The 27,926-nt window shown below is 43.3% G+C and overlaps 1 protein-coding gene across 1 annotated transcript in view; it reads right to left on the bottom strand.

Annotated features, from left to right (window-relative positions):
* The window catches only part of adamts9 (ADAM metallopeptidase with thrombospondin type 1 motif, 9), a 53,411-nt gene extending 27,165 nt beyond the window's left edge, over positions 1 to 26,246 (bottom strand). The window contains exons 1-22 of the mRNA XM_088005438.1: positions 24,720 to 26,246; positions 23,940 to 24,379; positions 20,622 to 20,790; positions 17,410 to 17,741; positions 16,398 to 16,481; positions 16,180 to 16,304; positions 15,766 to 15,993; positions 13,797 to 13,943; positions 13,027 to 13,168; positions 12,708 to 12,812; positions 12,331 to 12,476; positions 11,855 to 12,036; positions 11,607 to 11,743; positions 10,772 to 10,889; positions 10,492 to 10,587; positions 9,117 to 9,283; positions 8,303 to 8,432; positions 7,396 to 7,522; positions 7,059 to 7,272; positions 6,806 to 6,973; positions 5,574 to 5,735; positions 3,802 to 3,921 (exon numbers count right to left, since the gene is read on the bottom strand). Coding sequence (XP_087861564.1) covers positions 3,802 to 3,921; positions 5,574 to 5,735; positions 6,806 to 6,973; positions 7,059 to 7,272; positions 7,396 to 7,522; positions 8,303 to 8,432; positions 9,117 to 9,283; positions 10,492 to 10,587; positions 10,772 to 10,889; positions 11,607 to 11,743; positions 11,855 to 12,036; positions 12,331 to 12,476; positions 12,708 to 12,812; positions 13,027 to 13,168; positions 13,797 to 13,943; positions 15,766 to 15,993; positions 16,180 to 16,304; positions 16,398 to 16,481; positions 17,410 to 17,741; positions 20,622 to 20,790; positions 23,940 to 24,379; positions 24,720 to 24,816 — 3,636 coding nt within the window. The 5' untranslated portion in view covers positions 24,817 to 26,246. The remainder of the gene's footprint in view (positions 1 to 3,801; positions 3,922 to 5,573; positions 5,736 to 6,805; positions 6,974 to 7,058; positions 7,273 to 7,395; positions 7,523 to 8,302; positions 8,433 to 9,116; positions 9,284 to 10,491; positions 10,588 to 10,771; positions 10,890 to 11,606; positions 11,744 to 11,854; positions 12,037 to 12,330; positions 12,477 to 12,707; positions 12,813 to 13,026; positions 13,169 to 13,796; positions 13,944 to 15,765; positions 15,994 to 16,179; positions 16,305 to 16,397; positions 16,482 to 17,409; positions 17,742 to 20,621; positions 20,791 to 23,939; positions 24,380 to 24,719) is intronic.
* Between the last annotated feature and the right edge of the window lie 1,680 nt (positions 26,247 to 27,926).

Raw genomic sequence — 27,926 nt, 5'->3', positions numbered from 1 at the left:
TCTGGACATGAAAACTATTAAAATAGTAATTAAAGGAATCTCTAAACCACTAACTTATATTTGCAATTTATCATTTCAAACAGGATCATTTCCCAACAAAATGAAAATAGCTAAGGTCAAACCAATGTATAAAACTGGCAACAAACACCTCTTCACTAACTACAGGCCTGTCTCTCTTCTCCCACAATTTTCTAAAATCCTGGAAAAACTCTTTAAGAAAAGACTGGAACAATTCATAGAAAAACATTCGCTACTTATTAGCAGTCAATATGGATTCAGAGCAAACAGGTCAACATCGCTGGCTGTAACTGACTTAATAGAAGAAATAACCAACGCAACAGATAGTAAGAAACTGGCAGTAGGGATATTTATAGATCTAAAGAAAGCTTTTGATACAATAAATCATGAAATCTTACTTAAAAAATTAGAACGCTATGGAATTAGGGGAGTAGTTTCTGACTGGATGAGGAGTTATTTAAAGAGCCGGAAACAATTTGTGAAATTGGGAGATGTGGAATCTGATTGGCAGGAGACTGTCTGTGGAGTACCACAAGGATCAGTATTGGGACCAATTTTATTTAATCTTTATATAAATGATATCAGTAAAGTGTCCAATGTATTAAAATTTATCTTATTCGCTGATGACACAAATATTCTAGCCTCTGGCGACAATTTAGAGCATCTTCTCTCAACAGTCACTTCAGAGATTAGTAAGTTAAAGATATGGTTTGACCATAACAAATTATCCCTAAATTTGGACAAGACGAAAATCATGGTCTTTGGGAACTGTTATAAAAATACTGAAATCCAAGTTCAAATAGAGGACGTAACTCTACAAAGGGTTTTTGCTAATAAGTTCCTCGGTCTAATAATAGATGACAAAATCAGTTGGAAACCTCATATTAAACATTTACAGAGTAAACTCAGTAGAAGTATATCCATATTGGCTAGAGCTAGACATGTATTGAATGCTAAATCACTTCATATTCTATATAACTCTCTGATTTTACCATATCTATCATATTGCTGTGAAGTGTGGGGAGTTAATTACAAGAGCTCTTTACATCCGGTAACCGTCCTACAGAAACGAGCCATTAGAATCATCCATAATGTCGGTTATTATGAGCATACAAACCCACTCTTCATAAAATCCAGAATTCTCAAATTTGACGAGCTTGTAGAATTTAAAATGGCTCAGTTTATGTTCAAAGTATCTAAAAAGTTGTTACCTGAGCACATACAGAGCACGTTTTCTGAAAGAGAAGGGGGGTATAACTTAAGGGGTCACTCAAACTTCAAGATCCGCAATTTTAGAACAACAAGAAAAAGCTTCTGTATTTCAATTAAAGGTGTAAAGTTATGGAACAAGTTACATGAAGATTTAAAACAAAGCAATAGTTTAACACAATTCAAAAGAAAGTACAAAGAGGTAATTTTCAATAGATACACATATGGGTGACAGAAAGCAATAAGGTGTGTATTGCAGATAACTTGGTGTAAGGGTTTAGAAAGACAAACCAGCATAAAATGGGAAAATGTATAGGTAAATATTAGTAACTGTTACTTCTGACTGCCACTTTGATTGTGATTTTTTTAATGACAGTAGGACTCTAAAGTTTCAAGTGTTTAGGGGGTAGGAGTTTATAAGTTCTCACTTCTTCCTACCCCATTTTGAGCATGACATGTTAACTGAAACAAAAAAATCTGTATTTTCTCTTCTTTCTTATGCACTTCTTGTTACTGTGCACTATTTTATTTTTATATTTGTATCATGTTCGAATAAAATTTCATTTCATTTCATTTCATTTCATTTCTTTTTCTTTTTTTTTTCTTTTCTGAGTCCCGCCTGGCGGAGAGAGCGGTGGTGGGAATGGCGGCCTGGTGGCCCACTTCATGGCTGGCTGGTCAGAATTACAACGAGGTAAGGCGACTGCTTCAGGGTCACTGGTCAGCGGTCTCTGCCGACCCAGGCACCGGAATTAAGAACTGCTGCAACTAGAGGGGGCCTCATCCTGACGCTGCAGGATCAGCCCTCTGAAATGGGTTTACGCCCCACGCTGACCAAACAAACCTCTCATTCAGCTTAAAATACTGTATGTTTCTTTGTAGTTTTTGTTTTGTGCGTGTGTGTGCGCATGTTTATGATGATAAATACAAGGGAATGTTCTCCCCTTCAAAATGGACACATTGGAATAGAGATCAAAGGTATCTTAAAACATCAAACCTAAAAAAAAAAAAAAAAAAAAAAAAAAGCTTTTTTACTGGGTGACTTGTAGGGAAAACCTTCATAGGCAGTGGGCATTTTTTGTTCAGATATTCATCAAAACTGAACATTTACAACACAATTTGTACTGTTCATTTGCTTTTCAGATCAGTAAGAATTTTAACGTCAGTCCTTTCATGTCTGTCGTTTTCTGGGGAAAAAGTTTAATCTAAAATGTGTTGTTGTTTTTTTTTTATTTGAAATGAATTTGGTTTTAGTATTTCTAACAAATTGGACCAACAATCAAGTTTAAGCCTGAAAGGTCCTGCCTGGTGTCTGGCGGGTCAGGAGCTCAACAAATCCCTGAAAGCTAAAAGTAAAACTTGATCTTCGGATGCGCCGTACCTAAACCACCTGGATCTGACAACAACGCTTTTCCAATGCAGACATTTACCGAGGTAAGACGACTCAAAGTTTGACGTTTTCATTGCATGCGAGATGCTAGCAGCCTTATGAACAGACCAGCAGATCACAGGAAGGCTGAACAAAATACAGCAAAGCTGATCTTTTTATTCCTTTGTTTTAGGCGTTTCCTCGCTACAGCACATCCAGTTTGTTGATGTTTGATTAACAGGTTTTTACTCAACTGCCTTCATTAAGAAGTGGCAGGAAGACCATTTCTGGTAGATTGCTTTAAGCCATGTAGGGGAAAGAGCAAATATAAGGAAGAAAGGGGGTGTGGTCAGATTAGATCATTTCTGGACTTTTTGGCCACTGTCCAAAAGGTTGAATATTGGTTTATGAGTGACTATACATAACACTGATCATCTCCCTGAATACACTGTCCTGAGTGTAAAACATGGAAGTGGCAACATTATACTTGGGGTGGGATGATTTTCCTCAGCACAACATAAAAGCAGGGCATTTATCGTATCGTTTATCATTTATCATGAAAAATTTCTTAGAAGATTTAGATTTATCGTTTTCATTATAAATTCCAAGGAAGGATGTGTAGAAAAAAAAAAGTGTTCGTATAGTCAGGATTATTAGTTTTACAATTTTCCTCCACCGTTTTTTTTTTCAATAAAAGTGTATGAATAAATATCAATACATTTGAGAATATGATTAAATGGAGTTACTGTGGGTACTTTAGTGATACAAATCACACTTCGTCCTAAAGAAGCTCGTTACAAATGGTAGGTTTTTTTTCAAGAGCATTATTTGTGCCAACCACTTCCATGCAGTCACCTAAAAAGAGTAATAATAGTTCTTATGGTCACTTGTATCGTTATGACAATACTACCACAAAATATTGCGATACAACTAAGTTTTATCGACACAGAAGGAAATAACTATTTCCGTAAGATGTCCAAAACTGAATACAAGTGCACGCCACACTTTTCAGATTTTACATGCCTAAGATGACATAATGTGAATATATTAGGGGACAATTTGCAAAGGCAAGAATCGAGGATGAGACCCGCTCGCTTTCGTCTGCGTTGGTGCGAACGGACATGCGTGCTTTCTCCCGCCGTCTCCTTCATCTGCAGACAAACGTGGAGACGAAGGGACGCCGCAGAGATGCCGTTCCCTCTCACCTGCGTATCAGTGGGTCGCGTGGCAGCATTACATTCAGCGTCGTCCATGACAGCCCCGTAGGAGCCCACCACACACTTCACCGCTCGCATCTGGTAGCCTGGCCCACAAGAGGTAGTGCACTGAGTTCAAAGAGAGAGAGAGAGAGAGAAAGAGAGAGAGAGGGGAAAAAAAGGAGTGGAGGGGAAATGTTAACAACTGTGAAAAGGAGAAAGAGAGGCAAGCACAAAAGCAGTTGGTTTACCCGAGGAGGCAATGAAATCTCCCCTAAAAATAAATAACTCTCCACATTAACAAACGGAGGGCTTTCCCGCCGACGGGGAGCAGAAGGAGTTCGTATACGTCGCTCCGGCTGTTTTTTCCACTGTTGCCAAGTCAAAGGGTACAATCCCGCGCTCGCTTCTGGCTCATTGCCTTCGGTGAAACAGGGTCAAACTTGTGTGGCGGCGGCTTTAGCTACCATTTGGCCGCGCTTCATTAAACCGCTTCAAATGCACGTTAACATGCGCACATCCTCTGATGGGAGGCGCAGGAATGTTTCGCATTTTTTGGGTGTTAAGTTTTGTGTGCACAGTTTACAAACTGAGAATGCACACAGACACCGCGCCGTATGCGTCGTTTCAGGAAGAGGCTTTTATCACACGGCCATTCAGGGGGATCTGTCCCGCTTACATTGTCTATATATCAAAACAAGCACATTTCCTGTTTCAGTGCACATTCTACGGGGGAATTTTTACGTTGCGCTTCTTACACGTCGCAGTTTTCCCATTCTTTGACGGATCAACAGCTGGGAAATTCCAGCTCTGTTTGATTTGGAGGTTTAAGAGCTAATCTGCAGCGTCAAATCGCTGGTCTGAGTCGACAAGCCGCTGCTTTGAGCCTAATTAGACGATCGAGTTCCATTTATGTGTGGAGGGTAAAATATTTCCTTTAATGTCTGCTGTCGGTGTCGGGAACCCAACCACAGCCTAGTTCAAATGGTTTTATATCCAACAGGTTTTCTTCCTGGATTCACCTGTATTTAACTTCATCCATCTTCCTCTCATCTCTGACCACTCCGCCCCGGATTGCTTAAGGCGTCACTTTAAAATACATGGAGGTTGCTGGCGGTAACGTGACAAAACGTAGAAAACTTTAAAGGATATGAACAATATCACAAGGCTTGCTGCATCCATTGGGGCCGTACTTTAAATTTATCAATAACAATGAGAACAGAATGAAGTTTCATGCAAAAGTAGCTGCGCTTGTGTTCTGAAGAGAGCCGCAGCTGCGACTGCTTCCTGAGCACAAATCAGCTGCAGAAAAATCTGGCCTGTAACGTTCCACTAATTACGCAGACTGAATTAGATCTGTGAATCATGGTCGTTTAGATTAGCACCGGTGAGGGGTCTGAAATCAGCTCTGCATAAATAATTGCAGCTGTAGATGTACAGTCATGGAAAAAGGAGTCTCCAAAACTACCAAACTGGTTATCGCAAAGAAGGTCAGGAGGAGGTTTTCCACTCGTTGGTATTCTTTTTCACGTCATGATGACAAACCTTAGATTTTGTTTTTTTCATAGTTGATGTTTTCCCTCCGGCTTTTGGCGTTGGGTTAACATGCTGGAGCAAAAACCTGCCAAAACCTGCGCAAATAAATGTCTAAATCGTCACTACCTGCTGCTAATTTCTCTCTAGTCACGGGAACCCTGACTTTACGTTTGTTCAAATCTTCGAGAGAAACAAAACACGTTGAGTGTTAGCAAACACAATAAGCCTGCAGAGGGACAACTCACCTGTCCCCACGGTCCAACTTGCCAGGAGGCGCACTCTTGCTGCTGGCACGTCTGCACCGATTCGGGTTTGGCCGCGCCACAGAAGCGGTCGTCCAGGCGGTCCTCACCAAACTGGCACCATGTCTGTCTGTGCCTGTAGCCTTTCCCGCACGTCACAAGGCACTGAAAGGGAAAATGTTGAAAGCGACACAGAAGCAGCACAAGACGTTAATTGTGTTTGTTGCAACTGCCCTGTTTACGATGATCTGAATGAAGACGTTTTCAGAGCAAATCGCCGTCACATGGGAGCGAGAGGCCAGAGGAAGTGTGATTATGCATATGTATATAGAACAGTGGAAGTGTTTTGGCAGCAACATGTAAAAAAAAAAAAATCCTGGATAGCAGCCCACAGTTTTGCAAGCTTCACTATGTGTAAACTGAGCAGAGGTTAAGCAGGCTTCTACCCTGCAATCACCACTTTCCCAACACTCACTTACAATGGAGGAAGTGGATAATTTAAAGCAACTGAGACAAACCAAATTAGTCCTAAGATTTTGGTCCGAATGAATTGAAATTGCAGAAAAGCAAATAGGTCTGCATAGATTTTAGTTAGAAGCTGCAGTCTGTAATTTTACGAAAAATATGTTTTTAACACATTTGTAGAAATTACCATCATGTCATGACAACGTCATATAAGAAAGATCTCTGACCTCCTCTGCCTTCGCCCAGTGCTGCCAGGACTAAATGCAGAAATACACGACTCAACCAGAAACAACCAGTCCAAGAAAGGAGGACAGTCTCAGCGCTGTCAATCACTCTGGTGTACGCACCGCTCACATCCTACGCCTTGCTCTCTGCTACGCAACAGCTGGTTCCCCCGCAACACAGCCTGCCACGAATGCTAGGGCTAGTTAGCGTGGCCGCAATGACAGTGGATAAACCGTTTTTTCTGTAATGGTAAGTTTCTCTGCTGTTGAGCAGCATGTACACCAGGATGTTAGACAGCCCTAAGACTTTCCTCCTGGCTCTGATTGGTTGTTGTTGATCGGGAGCGGCCCACTTTTCCATGCCGCAATAGGAGTTCAGTCTTATCCTGTCTCGTATAAAACTGACAACATGGTGACAGTTTTAACAAATATGGAGAAAACCATATTTTTGTAAAAGTTACTTAACACACATTTAATGTCATAAGGTGTTTAGAATTATTAAAAAAAAACAACAACAAAAAAACATGCGATCATTCCTCAACTGACCTCAGACCAGTCACCAGTCTTCCACTGTGGACAGAGGAACTCATTGCAGGGTTGGACGGTCAGTTTATCCCTCTGACTGCAATTGCTCTCATCGTCGTCTTCGCCGCCGGACGACTTTCGACACACTGCGCCCCGCCGCCTCGTGCCTCCGCCGCAGCTCTTCGAGCACTGTGATCAAAATAGCCGGCCGTCAACAGGAGGGAATGGCCAAGCAAAATCCAACAAAACCCTTCCCGTCCTGCTAGAATCGTACCTCTGACCAGGGCGAATAATCCCAGCCGCCACCAGGGTTACAGTCGCCATGGCAGCCTTCCCTGTCGTCGGGTTTGCGTTGCCCGCTGCAGTACCTGTCGTCGACTTTCTGGGTCTTGCCATCCGACTGGCTGATTTTGGCGCAGTACAGTTCCAGAGTGCGATATCCAACGCCGCACTGGGCCGTGCACTCGCTCTTACGAGCCACGTGCCATCTGGTATGAGAGACAGAGAGAGGACGGGTCCCTCAAAAGTGCCGTACAAAGTGAAGAGCAGCAGACGAACTGAGCGGGCCCTGTTTGGGCACTGAAAAGTCGGTCTAAATCGGTCAAACGGACCTCACTTCACATTCAGTGTTGCAGGGCTCAGTGATGGCAGCGGGCCGAGCTGAACTGTGGCACCGCTGGTCCGACACCACCACCCTGTCCGACTCTCGGCTGCAGAGGATCTTACGCTTGCGCTCTCCTGTTGAGATGCAAAACAGCAGAACTGAGTAAGTATCGTTTAAGAGGTTTTGTATGCATTGCTTTGATTAATGAAACTTTTCTCTTTGCGGTCAAGTTCAACTGGAGCTTTCTGTGTTGGGTCCAGACCAAATAAATATAAAATAGGTAAACTAGGATTTATTCTTCATAAACATGATAACAACGTCAGCATTTACTATGACTCCTTACAATGCATGCATCTTTTAAAGTTAGCGTTTTTAATACGTCAATGCCACGGACCACCTATTTAAAGCTCAAGTACTTGCAAACAGTAGGTGAGAACCGCCAAGTCTTGCGTTTCAGTGCAATGAGAGCTTAGTGTGTTCCTGCTGAGGACATTACATGCTTGCTGTGCGACCTGCTCAGTTTTCCCTCCAGCTCCGGCTGCGCGGTCTTCCCGACAGAGTCGTGTCAAGAAGCAGAGAAAGAGATTCAAAGTGTGTCGCGGCAGAGAGCAAGTTTTTCGAGTTTACCTGCGATCCGCCCCCACAGACCCGAACCACTCTGAAAAACCCACGGTCACGTCGGGGAGGGTAATATATCACAGCCCACTTGCTGTAAAAATGAACTCGGTCGCAAGCGACATTTTCAAGGCGGTTCTCGTCTTGAATGTCTTGCGACTGTGAGGCTCCCACGTCTGCCATCTTCCATGTTTTCTCTGCTAGGAGCGTCGCATTTATCTGCAAACTTTTCTAACACTAAGGCCTGCCAACCACATGTGCCTCCACCCCCCCTGCTGAACCCTCAACCCCCGCCTCACCTTGGCACAGGCGGCTGCACTCCTGCCAGGGCCCGTAAGCGTCCCAGAAGAACTGCTGAGGCTTATCCTCTATGGGGATATTAAAGGAGTAACTGACATCTGGGTTGTAAAGGTTTCCAACGGAGAGAACCTGGAGGGAGCACAGAGAAGTACAGTTCAACACGGTGAGAAGAGAAAATGAAGCGACGGATTGTTCACTCGTTTAACGCGTTAATGCTTTTTTCCACATTCTGTCATGTTATAGCCACAAACATAACAGCTTTGGACGTTTAGACACAGAGATGGGCATTTATCACATCGTTCACCATTTATTGTGATGAATTTATCATCGTCACGTTGTTTAAAAAAAATAAAAATAAATCTCACACTATGACGCCGCCAACTCTGTGTTTCACCAGGACGGCGCACACAGCTATTCTCCCAGCATGCATCACATTTTGCATAGAGGCCCGTAAAGATTCGATTGGATTTCAACAAAACCGAAGCACCTGCTTCCATGTCAGCTTTCTTCCACAAAGAGCTGATTTAGTGCATGACTAAGAGTTGCCTTCTGGACTGGATTTTTGTTAAGATTGCATTTTTGGGCATCAAAGCGGAGAGAGGTGAATACAAATGAGAGCCATTCTTTCCAGACTGCTATTCTTTGAACAAATTAAATCCTGGATTAATTACATTCGACTCTGAGACTGCTCTGTGCTGGTCTGATGCACAAAATCCCAATAAAACACTTTACAACATACTAAAATGTGAAAAAATAAAAGGTTCAACGGGAAAACCATTAGTATGAGGAGATTTTCTCCAAAGTTCTTTTTACCTGAACAATGATCTCCTCTTCGATGCGGTCGGTGCAGTTGATCCTCTCGATGACGTGGTCGGAGCCACTGTACTCGATGACGGCATCTCCCACTTTGATTTCCCTTTTGAACATGCTCACCACAAAGTCTCCGTTGAGCAGGAACTCTCTGCGGCTGTTTGATATCGCTGCAGGGAGACACGAACCGTTTTTGACTCTCGTAATTGCATTTCGGATCAAGCCGCGTCCGCTCAACTCGAGTGGAATCATCTCCAGAGCTGCATGCGTTTTAAAGCTGTGTTTGGGGCAGCACCACTTACTTTAAGCGATCACATGGCACCGCATGCAAGGGGATGCATTAGAAACACAAAGGTTTATGTTAGCATTTAAAGGTAGACTGAGGCACAAGGCAGAAGTAAAAAAATAATCCTCTTTTCCAGGAGAAGTCCCATTCGGGGTCGTCTGCACTCATTCACTCTAATGCGATTATGGAGCTAATTTCCTGCCTTTTCTTTCCTCACCATTTCACACGTTACATTATTATGACTGTCGAGAGTGCAAATCCTTCTAAGAAATCTACGGCCTGTTCATACACATAAAAAAAGGACCTTTCAAGCCGTTTGTGTAGAAAAGGGTGATTAATGTTAAACTACGCTCTGAGGTTGACATTGTGAAATACACACAGCTGTGGAGTTAAAACACATTTATTGGTGGGGAAGTGTAGAAAACCTAAAAATAAGTTTGGCTTTTGTTTTCCTGCAGCAGCAGCAGCAGCAGCATAATGCAGTGATAAACAGCCGTCTCTGACGCAAGCTTCTCTTCATCTCACCCCACAAGTTCAACCCTATGCACAGACTCGAACGACCAAATGAAAGAGGGTTCATTTTCATCCCTGAACTATTTCTCTTCTGATTTGATTTTCAATTTAGCTTTTAGGCAGACGGTACCGGATATTTATTTTTAAACTTCATCACAGTATCAAAAATCCTCCACTAAAATTAACAGTGTGCATCAGGCACTCTTACACCAAATGCGCTTTGAGCGTCAGGCCCGTCTGGTTTACACGTGGAGGGTCATCGCGGCGCAATTTGAACCGTTTGACGCGTCGAGCGCATCCAACGTGTCCCGAGTTTTTGATTTAGATCAAATCAAAAACGCGAACTTTAGCATCAAGGTAACCAAGCGTCTAACCTGGCTGACCACACCTGATTGGCACCAACAGGCCTGGTTCTGACTCAATAAAAGAGGAGTATGCATACAGTGCTTGAGTTTACAGTACACGACTTCACAATAAATCTAACAGGCAGGCAGATATTTAAGACGAGATAGAATATCTGATTGACTACAACTCCCAGACACAAAGCACAATATGACTGAAACAGCGGCGTAGTCTCACCGAGGTAGTTGTCGTCCTCCGGCTTCCCTGAGTAGCTGTGTTGTCGCACATCTATGTTTGTAGCACCACTCGGTATTCGCACCACTTCGTTATAGCCTGTAAATGTGATTAGATTGTTACAGTTACCTGCTTTGGATCTCAAATATAAACAATTTTAAACAAATTACGTCTTTTTTTTTTTTTTTCTAAAGGACAGTCAAATTTAATGGTAGCTGAAACACAGAACAAGAGCGGCAGGATCCAGAATGGAGAGTGATGGGACGAGAAGGTCGTAGCTCACCGTAGCGTACAGTGTTGAACGGTCCTGCTACAGTTTTGCAGGAGGAGTTGTCGCCTCCGCAGACACCACACTTGTCTCTCCTGGCTTTAGAGTTCAGGACGTGATCACAACCCGCTTGCTGCTCCATCAGGGAAGAGGCGAGACAAGTGTTTTGTTAATGTGAATGGCGCAGCACAACTTTGCGTCATCATGCAAAGCATCTGGCTATTTTTACGTAAAAATGTACAGATCGTGAAAGAACAAATGTAACGTGGCGACTCTTAAAGACTCTGCTTATGAAAGACTCGACATGGCAGGGCAACGCAAAGTACTGCATATTCGTGAATGTATTGGAAAGTGTCTGTGAGATGAATAAGGTTCAGGTTTGAACTTTGACTCTGTTGCGTTGAAAATCGCCAAAGGGCGTGATTTCTTTTGCAGCGTTCTGTGTGTAGCACTCAGACGAAACATTGCAAATTCGAACAGCGGCATGGAACAAAGCTCGCCGCCTTAAGACAAACAGATTTTTGATGTCGTGACAACCTCTGGATATGAAATGCACTTGTCCGGGCAGAGGGACTTCCTGAGCCACAGTCAAACCCAAAGCTCTGTGTGTGGTTCCGAATGTACACAGGGAAGCCCACTGGCTCGTTTGATGTGCAGGGCATGTTTGCAATCAAGCTTTCAAACTGAAAATCTAGACGTCAGATTTGAGGAAACGGTCTGGTTAAGGCAAAGGATTTGAGATGTTGGAGGGATGTGGAAGTCATTAAAAGGCACGGGAGTGCCGCACGAACGGACCCCGCCAGGGGATGCAGCCGGGATGTCTTTAAGCACTCAGTATGAACAGGCTCACCCTGCACAGGCCCTGGACGCAGATGTCGTTGGTATCGGGTCCGCATGGCGTGCCATCGATGACCCTGTCCCTGAGCTGATAGTAGGCAGTGCTGCCCGCCACCCTGCAGAACAGCTTACATCTGTCCTTCATCAGAACTGACAGAGGAGACAAAACAAAGGCTGGTCGGTGCAAGGCTTACGCTGATTAATACATTTCACCAGCTAAAATTGGGCAGCAGGCAGCAGAAAATGAAAACAAGGACTCACTTCCGCTGTATTTGGGAACCCAGCGGACGTTTGGAGGTAGACCGTTGATGTTGAAGTGCTTTCCATCGAAGACAGCACATTGTTCCTCCCTGAAGTCCTTCTTCTGCTTGGAGCAGGGCTCAGAGTTGCAAGAACGAAACTTCATCCGCCGGCCGACGCAGTACATTCCTCCGCTCCGGGGTCTGAGAGCGCAAGAAAGTATGGCAACTTAAAGTATGCCAGTTCTTCTCTTCAGCTCGTTCTCATTTGTTTCTATTCGTTTCTTGGACTCCATTAATCCGGGATGAAAGGCTACACTCACCGAGACTGGCCGACGTGTGTGCATTTAGCAGAAAAAAACATCCCTGTAAGGTCTGCAATCAATGATTCACTGAACTCTTGCTATGGAAAGAATCCCCTTAAGGAGGTTTGATCTATGGAACACTGACTTCGGCAGATGAAAACATGCACCACTACAAAGACACGCGGCTACTCACACTGGTCGGTTGCATTCGCGCATTGCAATCTTTATGCCGCCGCCGCATGTCCGGGAGCATGTACCGAACGGACTCCAAACCCCCCACGCTCCGTCCACCGGCGAGGCGTCGTGCTCGTTGGGAATGCACAGGCCGTGTTTGCAGTGCTGTGACATAAACAGGAGGAAGAACGGAAACAGATTCAATGACAGGAGCGTACGGAGATGGAACAAACAAAAGAATGAAGGAAGGTTAAGTTTCATCAAAAATATTGAATGCAGTTATTAAGTGTATCTGAAAACATTCCCACTCCCATTAGTTTTCTAAGAACTTTCTCCTACTGGAACCCACATCCTTGCATGCACATTTCTCGTTTGCAGATTCTGCGCGACGCTTACCCTCCCGGGTGCGCAGTCGGTGCCGTCGGCCCAGGGCATGTGCTGGGTCCTGCAGCCCCGCTGGGCGCCCTCTGGACTCGTGCACCACAGCCTCCGACACTGAGTCTGTCAATTACACACAGGCATGTGAGCTACATGTTAATGCTGACATTTCAAAGGTCAACAATTAATGCACAGCACCTTAAAAAAAAAAAAAATAGAAGCATGCATTTTAACAAAATGTTCAATTTGCTTTCCTTCGTATTTTAGAGGGAACCACTGACAGGTTTTCATTTTATACGTGTGACTTTAAAGAAGCCAAAAGCCCGATTCCACTCACCATGTAAGGGCACACCTGCGTTCCCGCCCCGAATATCAATTCACACTGTCTATTGACACTGTATATCCGCCCGGGCAGCTGCTGCGACAGACTGTACGGCCTAGAAACGGGCTCGTCGAGCAAGCACTCACCATATCCCGTGCTATTAGGAAATAAAAATAAAATGACTTGAAGAAAAAAAAAGAGGAAGGAAAAAAAAAAACAAGAGACACAAACAGACAGAAAACACACTCAGTACAGCAGGAGTGGTCAGTTATCTGCACACATACATCCACAAAGACGTCTGCTTATGCTCAACCGCGCATAATATCATCCCATTTACTATTTCCTACAGTCGGAGTAGATGTTTTTTTTTGTGTTTTTTTTTTCTCAGGAGTTCGATGAGTTTATTGGGCAAAAAGGGAGACTAAGGCTGAAGGAGTTATAAAAGTATTTCTTCCTTATGTTACTTCTGAATTTAGCAGTTCCAGTTTTAAGAAGCAAGCCAACAAACAGTGCAGCTATAGTGCCGCAATTTTGTTACATTTTGCCACAAAAACTTTCATGTAGTTTGTTTTCCAAGTAGGCTTAGTTTTCCTCTCATTTGACCTTATTGCTTTGCTGTGGCAAACAATAAGAAACATCTTTGTTCATGTTTCTGGATGCACATGGATGAAAACTTCCACTAGGTCTGCGCCATCCACGTCTGAACAAGCGATTTTTACTCTCTCTGGCTACGTCCTAACAGACGGACACGCGTTATCGTGATGATAACAAGAGGCACGACATACTCGAGGAACTCTGTGATGTACTTCCTGCTACACTTGGACCACATCCAAGGGTTTGTGTTGTAGTTGAGCGTGGGAGCCATGACATGCTGCTGTGACTTCACTCCGTCCTCCTTGCACTTGTTGCTGTCATCGTGAGGCATGTTAAACCTAGAGAGGAGAGAAAAGTGAACTAACTAAAAAAAACACGCAGACAATAAAAAAAGAAAGAAAGAAAATCTAAGTGAGGGGGGTTGAAGTAATTCTGAACGTTTCGCAGACAAAGCAAAAGCATTCTGAATGACGGACATGCAGTGAGTGGTGACTTCACAGAACTGTAGACTATTAATATCTCTCCATGTTTTACATCTGAAGCTATGTTCCCACTATCATTGCGGTGATGGTTTTGGGAAGCTAATTTGCGGCTGCCACTGAAAATAACAGAGCGTTTGTATTCTCTGCCTGTGGGGACTTTGGAGAGAAACCGGTCTGATATTAAATGATGTTAAAAACCAGGGAAACATTTCAGATGGGAAAATCTGAGGCCCCACATTCAGACCGCAGCAGGGTATAGAAACGTGATTGGTGTAAACCGGTACGACATCGCACCACTCGCGGCTAAGCTCCCCACCTTATACAGGGCAAAATCACAAGTGAACTTCACCAGCAAGCAGCCGTCGGCCATGTTTGCACTGGTTGGTGTGGATAAAGATGGAATTCAATAATCCAGCTCTTTGTTTAGTGGCAAGAACGAGCATTTTGTTAGAGATGATGGATGAAGGCTTAACTGCAGAAGGCTTAAAGGGGCGGTCTTATGTAAAATCGACTTCTTTGAGCTTCATGTCATGTTATGTTTTTCCCTCATTCTTGGAGTGCTCCCTCGATTCTTTCGTAAATGTTTGAGAAATTCTTTAATCTCCTTTCAGAGGTGTCTGAACGCTCGTTCTCACAAGGCGCCACCTACTTCCGACCTTCTGCCTCACCCCCGCATGATCCTCACTCAGCCCCCTCCAGACTAGTGGCAGAGGTAATTAGCACACACTTGCGTGTGCTTTTACGTAATTCTTTTTTTGTGTGTGTAGTTTCGGGAACTGACGGTCTGATGGGAACACCCAGTTTCTGGTCACAAGTATATATTTTTTCTCTTTTCTTCATTATTATTATTATTATTATTATTATTATTATTATTGGTAACACTTTATTTGAAGGGGGCTGAATAAGACTGTCATGACACTGTCATAAACATGACATAACACCTGTCTTGAACATGAATAAGCCTTCATGAATATTTATGACTGTTGTCATAAAGTGTCATTCGGTAAATTATGACACTTTTAATACAAAGTTGACATTATTCAAAATGTCTTTGTTATGACAACTTGGCATTAACCAAGAAATCATTACTGTTTAAACTTTACCTTTAATAACATAAAGTTACCTAATTTTTAAAGTGCAATCAGTAATACTTTTATAACAAATTTATACCAGTAATGATTTGGCTCTGCACCAAAGGGAGTTAGTCTGAGTTTAGGCTACAACCAAGTCACTCTTACAATAAAGGTACCGCTGTTTTATCCATATAGACAGCATTTTTATAACAAATGAATGCACCACAGTTACTTGATTGCGCTATAAAATGGCACAATGTGCCTGGTAAATACATTATTTTTCAGTTCGCATCATTGATCAAACTCAGATTAAAGGGGCAAAATAAAAATAAAAACTTTTCAGATGTTAATTTCAAAAAGATGCTCAAGATATGTACGCTTTTCCCTCTAATTCACAATAATGTGCTTCTTGCTGTCAACCACGTTGAAGTTTTGCTTCCAAACAGCAAAAATACGGAAAAGCTCAAGAGGTCTAAATGCTTTTGCAGAACAAAGTAAAACTTTAGAAGCTCTAATATTGCCTAATAATAATAATAATAATAATAATATCTCTCGTTTAGAAAAACAAAAAAAAAAACACATCCCCAAAGGTCTGCTCTGCTTACACGTGGCCCAGTTCGTGGGCGATGGTGAAGGCAGTGCTGAGCCCGTTGTCCTCACTGATGCTGCAGCTGCGGTACGGATCACACACCGTCCCCAGCTCGGCGAGCCCTGCATAGCACGAGAGCAGTGTCAGTTTTCCCACACGACGCCGTTCGCTGCGCAGCCTGCTGGTGGAAACGCTCCGCTTACCTAATGTGTCACACTTATCCCTCGCTCTACAGATGTCTTGCCTGTGGTGAAAGATAAAGATAACAGGTCATGGTCAGCGGCTCTGCATTAAAACGAAGAACACTTCACCCGCTCTTTGATCAGGCCCCTCTTTCACATACTCAACCCCGAGTTCACCGGGTATTTGGATATTTCAGAGACTTAAAAGCGTGCCTAGGCCAGCGAGAAGGCAAATAATTTCCCTGCACCTGGTGATAAGGATGGCGGTGTCGTGATGGGAGGGGTGGTTATCGTCCAGGACGTTCTGGTTCTGCTGCCAGATGCAGAAGTTCTTTAAAGTGGTCTGTGCGTTAAACGAAATAGCTGGGCCGTCCTGACAAACGTGAAAGGGAGAGAAAGAGACGGGGAGATGGTCGCGGTTTCAGCAAGACAACGAGGAAATGTCGAGAACAGAGCACAGACTCACCAGCTCGTTGTTGATTATCACTAACTTGACGATCACGATGTTGATCAGGTTCCCGATGCTTGGGTCCTTATAGATGGAGGAGACCTGAATGAGGACAAATCTGGATTAGAAGCACATACACTGGTAACTCTGTTCTCAGCTCTCTGGTCCTAAGAATAAACAAGCCTTTTCTTCAAAATATAGGTCACCTCAGCCTGCCCCCTTGAAGACCACTGGCCCCTTCTGCTGTTTGAAGTGGGCCGAAAGTAATCGCTCTTCGTGACATACCTGAGATTATTTTTTAACCTTCATCAAAGCTGGGAGACAGACTCTAAACTCTTTATGTCTTCTTGGAAAAGTTCTTTGCTCCTGCCCTGGGCTGCCCTCTTCCCGACCACAAAAGACTGCAGACTAAGATGCTGCACTCACGACAACATCGGAACATTAATGTGTGTGTGTACTATCTCACAACACATCCATGCACAGCGCCTCTGCGAAAGTATGCAAAGACCTTGAACTTGTTGGCTGTTGCATGAATCAGACTTAAATCCGATTCATGCATGAACCAATGCAAAACAGTGCCAAACTCAGAAGATTAAGGAAAATAATATGTAGTTCTCTATTAATTTACAAATGTAAATCTGAAAAGTGTTGTTAGCATTTGTATTCAGCCACTTATAGAGTCGAATACCTCAAAAGGAAATCAAGAGCAAACAACCGCAGGTGCGCCACAGTTAACCGCAAAGCGAAGAAGTAATGGGAGTTCACTAAAACCGATGGACTAAGGAGGGTTTTTATCAGAGAACCAGAGGGGTCAGTGCTTTTGGAATTTGTTGCCACACACACACGTAGGAGACACAGCAAACAGGTGGGAGGAAACATGCAAAGGTCCAGCTTTAACAAACTAACTCAAAACTAAAATCCTGATGAATCGCATTGAAGTTCATGGTCACGATGTGACGAGACAGTAAACGGCTGGTTTTTGCGAGGTACAACAACGTTTCCCCGAGCAGACCTCCACTGTCACACTTACTATAGACATCAGCGTGAGTATGTAGTGTTGCAGGTTGCTGCCGTGATGCTCCACCATTTTGCTGTCGGCGACCAGCATGACTTCAACAAAGCGCGGGTAGGAGAGGAAGCGCTTTGATCTCCTGTGAGGTCCTGAGTCACCACCGCTATCATTTGACGGTCTGCTGCCAGCAGCAACGCCGCGCTCTGATGTGAGCCGAGCACTGCCGGTCAGGCTGGCGCTCAGTGACCCCAGGTCGTCGAGCATGTCAGCGCCGACCAGAGGGGACGAGCCGCCGGCAACGGGGGCCGGCCTTCTCCTCGCCTTCTGCCTCTTGTCCCTGTGTTTGTGTCCTAAGAGTTAAAGAATCCAGAGCGTAAATAAACACAGACGCAAAACCTGAGGTCACACACACCGATTCAATCATTCAAAAGAAACGCAAATAAATTAAAAGACAAGATATAAATGATTGTGTGTGAGGAGGAGGATGTGGTTGGATTTGCCGTGAAGGCTTTAAAGTTGAAAATGCATGCAAAGTGTGGACTGGAGAGAGGAGGCCTTGGCTTCACATGTCTGTGCTCTGGGTGTATTATGTTTGTTTCTGCTCAAATATTGTGTTGATTTACTAACACAGAGTGAAGGCTCATTTTTCTTCTTTTCCCTCACTTTGAAAAGAGGGAAAGAGAGAGAGACCGAGAGAAGGGCAGTGAGTTCAGACTAGGTAAAGCTTGAAGTCAAATCACAGAAGAGCGCTACAGCAGGCAGCTCAGGAAACAAAGACAAGACAACAAAACCACAGCATGTGATACCTTTCTCTGACTGTCTTTTTTTTGTTGTACTTTGAATGATAAAATAAATAAAGTGAAATAATCTGCCAGTGGAACAAGACATTTTTCCTATGTTATAAATCATAATGTCTGGTTCCACTGGCAGATTATTTTACATACATATATTTAGTACTTTTTCATCAATATTCAGACATTATTGCCATGGACAAGCTCCTATTTCGTGCTGAAAAGTTACTTGTAAGTTAGTTTTCAAAAAATACCTAGTAAGATTTTGTATTACCAGTTAATTCTCACAAAAACGTGAACCTTCCTTAGTGAGAACTCATTTAAGCCGGCAAAGTAACGGGACCTTTTTTTAAATAATCTTAGCTAGAGGGTGAGCCTCGTCTGTCTCATAAAACAAAACGCACTGTAGTTTGTCGTTGCAACACGACAAAATGTACAGAAGTTCATAGGGCAAAGGAATACTGTTCGCAAGGTACAACATAAACTTCATGTGAGCCCCTAAATCACTTCTAGCTCCATGTGGCTTCTTCGGTCAGGTCGGCGCTCCCTCTGGCTATGTTTTCATACATCCTCACTCACGCTGTGCAATGGAATCAAAAGAGAAACACACACACACACACTCGCACGCACATAAACATTTACATACGCAGCGACACCAAACGGCCGCACAACAATCAACGGAGGAAAATATTCCGCCATTTATTTTCTTGGTTTTGATTATTTGACTATCTTAAGTTGGCGTTATTTTGCCATTACACAGTTTACACAGCGTGGTCATCGCAGCGGGTCTGCCCGAGCTGCTTATCAAAGAAACAGAGGAAGTACAAGAGTCAACAGGAAGTTCAGCCAGTAAACTGAGATGGGGAGATACAAGGGTGAACTTCCAAGTGATTTCTTTTTTCTTTTTTTGCACGCGCGTGTGTGTGTTTGAGCCTGTGTGAGAATTGGAAAGCTTCCTCACTGGTGTGCAGCAGCTGCAGGAACTGCACCGTGCATGCTGTGTGACAGCCAGACCTCTTATTCATGCTGAGCCAATATCGATAAGAAACTCATCCTTTTAGTCGTGCTACATAATCATTATTTCCCCTCTTGCCCTCCCTTTTTAAGATAAACCTAGCTTAGCCTAATAGGCACAGAACAATTATTGTAATAACTCGATAAGCGCAGCTACTGTTGCATAATCGGCTTCTGCTGCGGCTGATAGGGGAGAGGCTGCATGTGTGGCTCAACGATTACACCTGATTATGTCTGTGGGAACCAGTTTAAAAGGTTGCATTCACATGAGAAAAATCCTCCACTTGCAAACCACACACATCCCATGAAAACACTTCCATGCACATAAAAAACAACCGCATACACACTGTTTTTAAACACAGCCACTGGGAGGTCCCAGCCCAGAGGCAGCCGGCTCTGCTGGGTTTCGCCACTAAGTGGGGGAGGGGCGACCGGAGCTGATATTTAGGTCAGCTGACGGGTGATGTGAGCACTCCGTGGATGAAATGCGATAAAACTTCAGTACCAAGCTCTGAGCTACTGGAATTTAAAGGTGCTTTCTCCATCTCGTGGTCTGGCAGACTCGATTCCATTGAGGAACAAAATTGTAGTTTTTGCAACACTTTCAACTGGCGTGGTTCACTTTTGCAAAGCATTGGGTCAAGTGAACCAAACCCTTGAAAAGCCTGTCCTTCCCCACACCCGCCTGTAGTGGCACTGCAACAAGAAACACTGAAGAAAACAACACCAAACCTCTGAAGAAGAATCTGAATTTTTGTTTCGAAATGTAAACAAAAATGGAGTAGCGCGAGATCTTACAGGCTGTAGGATTTCTCTCGTCTCTGGTAAATGACTCTTTTCTTTCTCAAGCGCTGGATTTGTTCATTTGTTTTGGTTGTATTTACCCAGAATGCCCTGCGCAGTAGTCCGCTTCCAGGTTTTTGGAGCCGTTCAGCTGAAGTGAACTCTGGCATGATTCGAATGTAAATGACCAGACCAGAGTTGGCAAGGGATTCTGGGTAAAAACAACCAAAGCAAACACGCAGGTCAAGAAATGGTCGTGGTCTTTTACTTTATGAGAAAAGGAGAAATCCTACAGCCACTAAAATCTGACACCACTCCATTTTTGTTGCTCTCAGTGTCTTCTTCAGATTTTTTGTGTCGTTTCCTTCATCGGTTCATGGTGCAGCGCCGCCACAGGCGAGGGATGGAAACAGATTTGTCAAAGTGTTTGGTGTGTTTAACACAGTCCAGTGTGAAAGCAAACTGCACCAGCTGACCCCAAACGTCCCCAAACAGACAGAGTCCACTGAGTTATCAGGGAATGAAGAGGGCTAGGGTTTAGTTAGGATTAAGCCTAAGTTACAGTTGCATCTGTGTCTTAATAATAAGGCTCGTCTGTCAAAAAGCGCGATGCATGCACGCTCATCCTGGAGCGCAGCGCACCTGAAGTGTCACAGGCTGAGGTCTCTTCCCAGGCTGATGTGCGATTCCCGGATGAAAGTTTCCTGTACACGATATGAGGTTTTGTGTGTTCCTCTTCATAGTGCTCCCCTTGATAGCTGTGCAGGGGCTCCACAAAATACTCCCCCTCAGGAGACCTGAAAGTGCCAAACTGTAAAGGAAAGAAAGAGAACCTGTAAGAATCTGTCAAAAAACAAAGTAAACATAAGTAATATATAAAATAAAGCAGAGGAAATTTGTTCATCATCGTGCCACATCAGCTCAGTTAAAACAGATTATATAGGTGATAATGTAGTTGCATAGAATCCATTTTGATCAAAACAGATTTAAAATTGGAATTTCTATTTTTGATGGACTGTTTAAAACCAGGCTATGCTATTATCAGCCTGGGAAAATTACATTGCCATGACGTTTACAGATCAGGAATGGACTAGGATTCTACAGAATCCTAAAATAAAGTCCAAGGAACTTTCGAACAAGACTAACCAAAGTTTGTCAAATTGGTCCAAAACTAATTCATGCATTTGGAGATTCAAATCTGGATGTCAAAATGCGTAGTAATTGTACTTGTTAATGTTATTTTTAATTATGACAGTATTGAAAAAAAGAATGTCCTAAAACCTTGTTTAATGCTGGATTGAAAGGAACATGGCATTAAAGACAATGCAAAGTTTTGTAATAATAACACTGCATAATGCCAGATTAGGGCCGATGGGTGTCTGACACACGTGTTATCTCTTTTGGCGGGATTTTGGATAAATATATCTGAGTATCCATGGACAACGTAATCATAAATTTCAATGCTTTTCGATAGACAAGTGCTGTTTTATCCAGAAACATCAAAAAATAATAACGTGTGTGTCATCTAGCACACATTTCACCGCCGGTTTGTCTTGACCCCAACATCCTCACACACTTACATGAACATAAATTTTAAAAAAAAAATTAAAATGGCTCCAGCACCGTGCTCTGTGGTACTCCTGACTAACTTATGGTGTAGGAAGTAATGATACAGCAGGTGAACTTGCCTGTATCTTCCTTTCATCGCTGCTCTACACATATTCAATGGGCTGCGGGAGACCCATCAAGCGCACGCTCTGTGCCTCTCAAACGTCTGTGCCAGATGTGCAATATAAGTTATGGATAATGTCCTTCTGAAAGTGCCACACACCAAAATTCAAATATGCACATCTGTGTCAGTGGTGCACAAAAGCTAGCTGTACGATATCCGTCGACACTGCCCGCACATCATAAGATATTTGATTCGCCCAAAAGCATGCAGAGACCCTGACCCCAGTAATTCTGCCATTTCTCATGCGTCGCCTCCTGAATTCTTGCAGCTGACCCACATCCATCAAAGCTCTGCAGTTCCAGCCTATATGCACAGGGATTCCCGAGATTCCCTGAATCTTTGCAGAATATTTCACACGTGCTGAATTCGGTTCTTTGAAATTTTCCTCTGAAGATATTTCTAGGAAACTCTTAAGAGTTTTCCATCTTATCCAAATGCAGAATAGTTTTTTTTTTTTTTGCTTATTCGCAAAATACAGGATGAAATAAGGAAATACCTTTTCATAACTGGATGAAAGGAGACGATTTGCATGAGTGTGCGAATTATCATCAAACAAGGCGAAAGGAATCAAAGCAGATCTGCGATGTGTATCGGGGAAAGCACTCTGAATGGTGGCAAAATGCCACCATTCAGAGTGGCATTTTGATCCTCAAAACACTTCAGTGATCTTACTGTAGATCACAGGAAACCTTCAGCATGACTGGCCAACTTAGATCTCTACAAGCTAAACCACTGGCACATTTGACTTGATGCTCATTTGTTACGGACAGCCATCATAGGAAGTCATAGGAAATAAAGCAGGTGAAATACCATAGATGTATCTGACACAGGTAGAAAACATTAAACCACTCATTGATCCCACATGTGCACAATATATACAAATAAATGCACAGTTTGGACAAAACTACAGTGTCCTGCAAAAGTATTCAGTAAGCTCTCTCACATGTTACAACCACAAACGTCAGCACTGAAATGGAATTTCATCAATTAGACCGACATAAAGCAGTGCATGGCTGTAAAGTATAAATAGATGATGCACGTTGTTACTGCCTGCTGAAAAAAAAATCAAATCAACCGCCTTCAGAAGTCACTATGACGAGTAAACAGTATAAATCCAGCTGTTCTGCGAAGTCGCCAGAGGTTTACCAGAGAACATCGGTGATCAAACAACATCACAAAGACCAAGGAGCGCACCAGACAGGTTAGGGATAAAAGCTGTGGGGACGTTTAAATCAGCCACAAATGGGAGGGAGGGGAAAAAACGTTTGGCAAAACTGAAAGCCTATGAAACCATCTGGCTAATGGGTGAATCTCTCAAGATTTATGTCCGAACTTTTAAGGAAACCACTGGAGCTTACAGTTTACCATATCCACGTAGGCGACTCAGCAAAGCGACGCGTTGTGGGTCAGACGAGGCCAACATTGAGTCTAAAACTTGCACTGAGCCGGTGTGAAACATGGTGGTGGTGGCATCATGCAGTGGGCATGCTTTTCTGCTCACAGGCGTCAGGAAGGTGGATGGAGTCAAACACAGAACAATTCTGACACAAAATCTGCTAGAGTCCGGCTGGCGGGTAAAAGACGATCCTCAAAACACTTCAGTGATTCCAGTTCTACAAAGATTTGACTCAAAGAGGCTAAAACCAAATACACATTTTTTTTTTCGTCCAGATTTTCATTTATACAAACTATCTTTGTCATTCTAACCTGGAAAAAAAACGTTACCAGTGTGTATGAATATTTTTTGATAAAGCAAAAAATAAAAGAAATAAAAGAAATCACCTCACGAGCGGTTTATATGAATTAAACTCTGAGTGCACTTTTGATCCCCAACAAAAGTCCTGCTTCAGCAGCCCTGGGATTTTTTTTTTTTCTTTTTTTGGGGGCAAGTTCGTGATGACGTCAGCGACAGTCATGATCCGGCGCTGCTCAAACGTGCGTGAAGACGTCACCGACTGCCGGGAGAAGAAGCGTGGAAATGGGAACGTGCGGTCAGACCTCGAGTAATAATTCGTGGAAAGCTGAACGCGCCCTGAAAACAGAGCTCCGAAACTTGTCGTAGTTTGGCAATTCTGCTAAACTTATTCATGTTTCTTTTTTTATGCATAGAATGCTTGAAGTAACTTTTTATTATTATTATTATTATTATTATTATTATTATTATTATTCAAATAAGAGCCAGGTCCAAGTGTACAGTGCCTTGCAGCCGTGCGTAAAATTAAACTCACCAGGCCGGCGCACAGACTGATGACTGCGGCATGTTGTGCATGTGCATTCACATGTCCTCTATAGAAGCAGTGCCTTAACTCCGTGTCCTCCTCCTCCTCCTCCTCTTCCTCCTCCTTTTCCTCTTCCTCCTCCTCCTCTTCCTGTTCCGCATCTGTTGCAAAAGCGGTCCCGTTATCTCCTTGGGGCGCTCCGAGGATCGTCACAGTGTAAACGGGCGCAATAAATCCCGAATCCAGCGTGAGGTTGAGGTGATAGTTCTTCCCGAAAGCAGATATCCTGTAGTGGATGTTTGCCGCGGCCCAGTGATCCGCGGCGCTCCCGGTGCCCTCGTCCAAACTCCTTCTCTTCCTCTTGAAGTGCGCGCCGGCTGGAAGCCTGTCACCGGCTTCATTCACTCGCACCGGAGTTACAATCTCATACGCGGCCAGCTCCTCTGGTGCTGCGGGGAGGGGGCAGGAAACAAGGCAGGCGGGATTCAGTTCAAGTCAAAACAGTCCAGATGTGCGAGATCATGCTTTAAATATATATATATATATATATATATATATATATATATATATATATATATATATATATATATATATATATATATTTTTTTTTTTTTTTTCTCACGTGTTTTTCATTATTTTGGTATTTAACAGTCGATCAGATTTCAACTTGTGCGCTACAAGGCGGAATTGGGGAAACTCATTCATTCTCTGCCTTGCGAATGATCCCACGCGTCAGGAGGGAGGACACGAGAAGAGGGAGAAGAGAGAAGGGGTTGGGAAACCACCTACCTGTGCTTGGACTCCGGAGCAATCTCCCTGTGGATGCGACTACATTCAAGAGATCAGGGAATAGCAGGAACCCCAAGCCCCAGAGGAGCACATGCATGTTGTCTCAGTTCAGAGGAGAGAGACCCGGGCAGCCTGGAAGTCCTGTTGGGAAGTCCGCTTGTTCCTGCGCTCACTCCGGGAATCTCCGCCTTTCTGCCGCCGCATCCACGTCTTATTGCCGTCCGCCCTGACTGAGCTGCTGCTGCTGCTGCTGGTGGTGCTGGTGGTGGTGGTGGCCGGCCGGTGAAGCAGTGCAGAGTTGGGACGTGAGGGCTTCGCGGAATCCCTGGCGAACATGCATACTGCAGAGAGAGAGGGGTGGGCTGCAGCTCGGAACAGTCCACTGGCGATGGGCTCTAGTGAGCCCGTGAACTCTCTCCCCTGTGTAGGGGCGGGATCAGATCAGCAAAGGTACTCTGGTGCAGTCAGGGGGAGCCGAGTGCTTTTTATACCCCCACCACCGCTCCAGATAAGGGTGGTCACATATACAGAGGAGATTACTTTTTTTTTTTTTTCTGTGCTTCTGAGTATGCACAGAATGTACTGGCCGACTGACCTTATTATTATAAATATGCGGGATTTGTTTGGATCGTTACAGCTTGATAGAGTGGCAGGGCCGGCGCAAGAATAAACTGGGCTCTAAGCAGAGTTTAAGTTGGAACCACAGCAGCCATATAAGCAGCATAATGTTTAATTGGTTCCACATTAATAATTTAAATCTCGTCTAAAAAAAACCCCCACCTGTTTAGAGTTGCTTTTGAAACATAATCAATGAAACATTAATCGACATTTTGATGCGTAATGATGTCAACTGTCTGTTGTTGCAACTTTGTGGTTTTTTTGTTGTTTGTGTTTTTGTGGTGTAGAGCACTTTGAACTGTCTTGTTGCTGAAATGTGGTACACAAATAAACTTGATTGATTTTTTGGCAACTTGTCGTCTAACAAAGAGCTATTTAGTATTTACAAATCTGGCAGAGGGGACTTTTTTTGTTGTACAGTTCTTCAAACTCACGACTGTTTCCTGATTTTGAGCTGCTATACCATACCATACCAACTTTATTTATAAAGCGCTTTAAAGCAACCACAGCTGATACAAAGTGCTGTACATTAAAACACAACATAACAATAATAATAATAAAAAATAATAAAAACCCTTACAGTTTAAAAAAACAAACATACAATTTAAAACTGGATCCTGCTGGAGTTGTAAAATAGATGGGTTTCTGGCTATGACAGATTAGCGGTTTTATAGTTTAAAATTGGCAACCGCTCCTGTCTGAATAACGTCTATCTGTTCCAGTGGAAATTCGAGGAACAAATCCTTCCCGGGAAACCTTTTCATCGTTGCGGCTGTTGCGCACTTCAATAGAGAGGGATGTGAGCGGGAGATAAAGATGTTCCAGATATTCCCGGACAATAGACGGGTGCCTCTCTTCTTGGTCCCCCAGTAACTTGAACTGTGTGTACCTTGGTGGTCTCCACGTCACTACCCCTATCGAATCTGCGGGCATCTGCTTATGTTCCCAGTATGCTATCTGGTAATAAAGGACAACAGCTTGGGCATGCCTTCATAGCGTACAATCAGCATGTGCAGCCTTTAAGGAGACTGCACGCTTTGCTTTGCGTAACCAAGATAAAGTGCCTAATTTGAAGTGCCTGCAGCGTTCAAAAACTGAAAAAGACAACCTCTGCGGGGTATTTCCCTGCCCAAAATAACAAGCAGAAAATGTTTGGTGTTTTGGTCATTATGGTAATTACACACCGGAGCCTGTAGTGTTACAAATAGTCATGATTTCTTAAATGGCAACATAATTTCAATAGAGTCAACCGGCATTTATAATTATGGCTCCAGCTGTTCACAGGGCTAACGCGACGCTAAGCTGCCCAGGGCCACACATTAGCAGCAGAAGTGCACATTCTCTAACGTTTATGGCTCCAATTAAGTGCGATTACAGGGATCATTGAAATGTTGGAGCCTTCTTCTTCTCCTGTCTGTTGGTATAGCAAAACTATAAGACATTACAGGCATCTCCGACAAGTTCACATGCAAACCCTGATTCACAATTTCTGAGCGTTGGCTGTAAAGCACTTTGACAACACGGGGGAAAGAATTGTTCAAAAACAGTTGGACGAAGATGTTCTTGAGGAGTGTGTTTACGTACAGCAGCCTCAACTTTAAGTGAACCTTTTACTCTTTATTAAAGTGGCATTCAAAAGTATTCGCACCCTGGACATTGTGTTTTTTTTTTGTCACATTGTGTCTCCAATGTGACAGATTGTGGGGGATTTACATGGCAGACCAACACAGAGGTGCATAATTGTTAGGTAAACGGAAAATGATACCCGGTTTTCAACAGTTTAGATCTGGACTTTGACTGGATCATTCGTGCACACAAATACACAATCTAACTGACTCTCCTTCTGGATGGTAAACTTTTAAACCTAAAAATGCTCAATGAGATTTCTACAGCTTGAGATTGTTTTTGTGTGTGTTTTTTATAATCTAGTCCTGTTTTAAACTTCTCTATGACTTTCTCCAGAGTAAAAAAAAGTCTGAATACAGTTTGATATTAGAGGTTTTCAAATTTTAGCAGTTCAAAATTTTTCACAATATAATTATGTGCTACTGTGAGTTGGTTTGTCAACAAAAATGACATTAAAATTCACAGTTGTAATGTGAAAATCCAAAGAGTCTGAATACTATGTGCGCAACACCACTTCTATCTTTTTTTTTTTCTAACCAAAAGTCCTAATTTTTAAAAGCTGCCACTCTTTATAATCAGTGTTGAGCACCTCAGATGATTTGGGGCGCCGTTTTTCCACAGAGCCTAATTCATTTATATCACTAGATTGCGATTATAAATGCTGCTTCAGCCGCAGTCAGCAGTTTTCAGCAAGAATCTGTTTCAGCAGCAGCACCATTTATCCACCAGCTGCTGACTTTAAAGTGTCAAGAAGCCAAAAAAGCAGGAAGGAAATAAATAAATAAATAAATAAAAGACGCTTCCATGTTTCTCAATGGAGCCGCCACTACAGCTGCTGGCGCCTGTGTGTGTGTGTGTGTGTGTATGTGTGTGTGTGTGTGTGTGTGTGTGTATGTGTGTGTGTGAGCGAGGGTGTTCTCAATGGATGTTGGTCATTGAGGTCATCGGCGTCACCCCTTCCTG

The sequence above is a fragment of the Poecilia mexicana genome, unplaced genomic scaffold, assembly GCF_051168715.1.
Source record: "Poecilia mexicana isolate PSO_F unplaced genomic scaffold, ASM5116871v1 scaffold_5, whole genome shotgun sequence".
Classification (NCBI taxonomy): Eukaryota; Metazoa; Chordata; class Actinopteri; order Cyprinodontiformes; family Poeciliidae; genus Poecilia; species Poecilia mexicana.
Note: the sequence above shows the minus strand (reverse complement) of the source record. Positions and strands in the feature narration are given on the sequence as shown.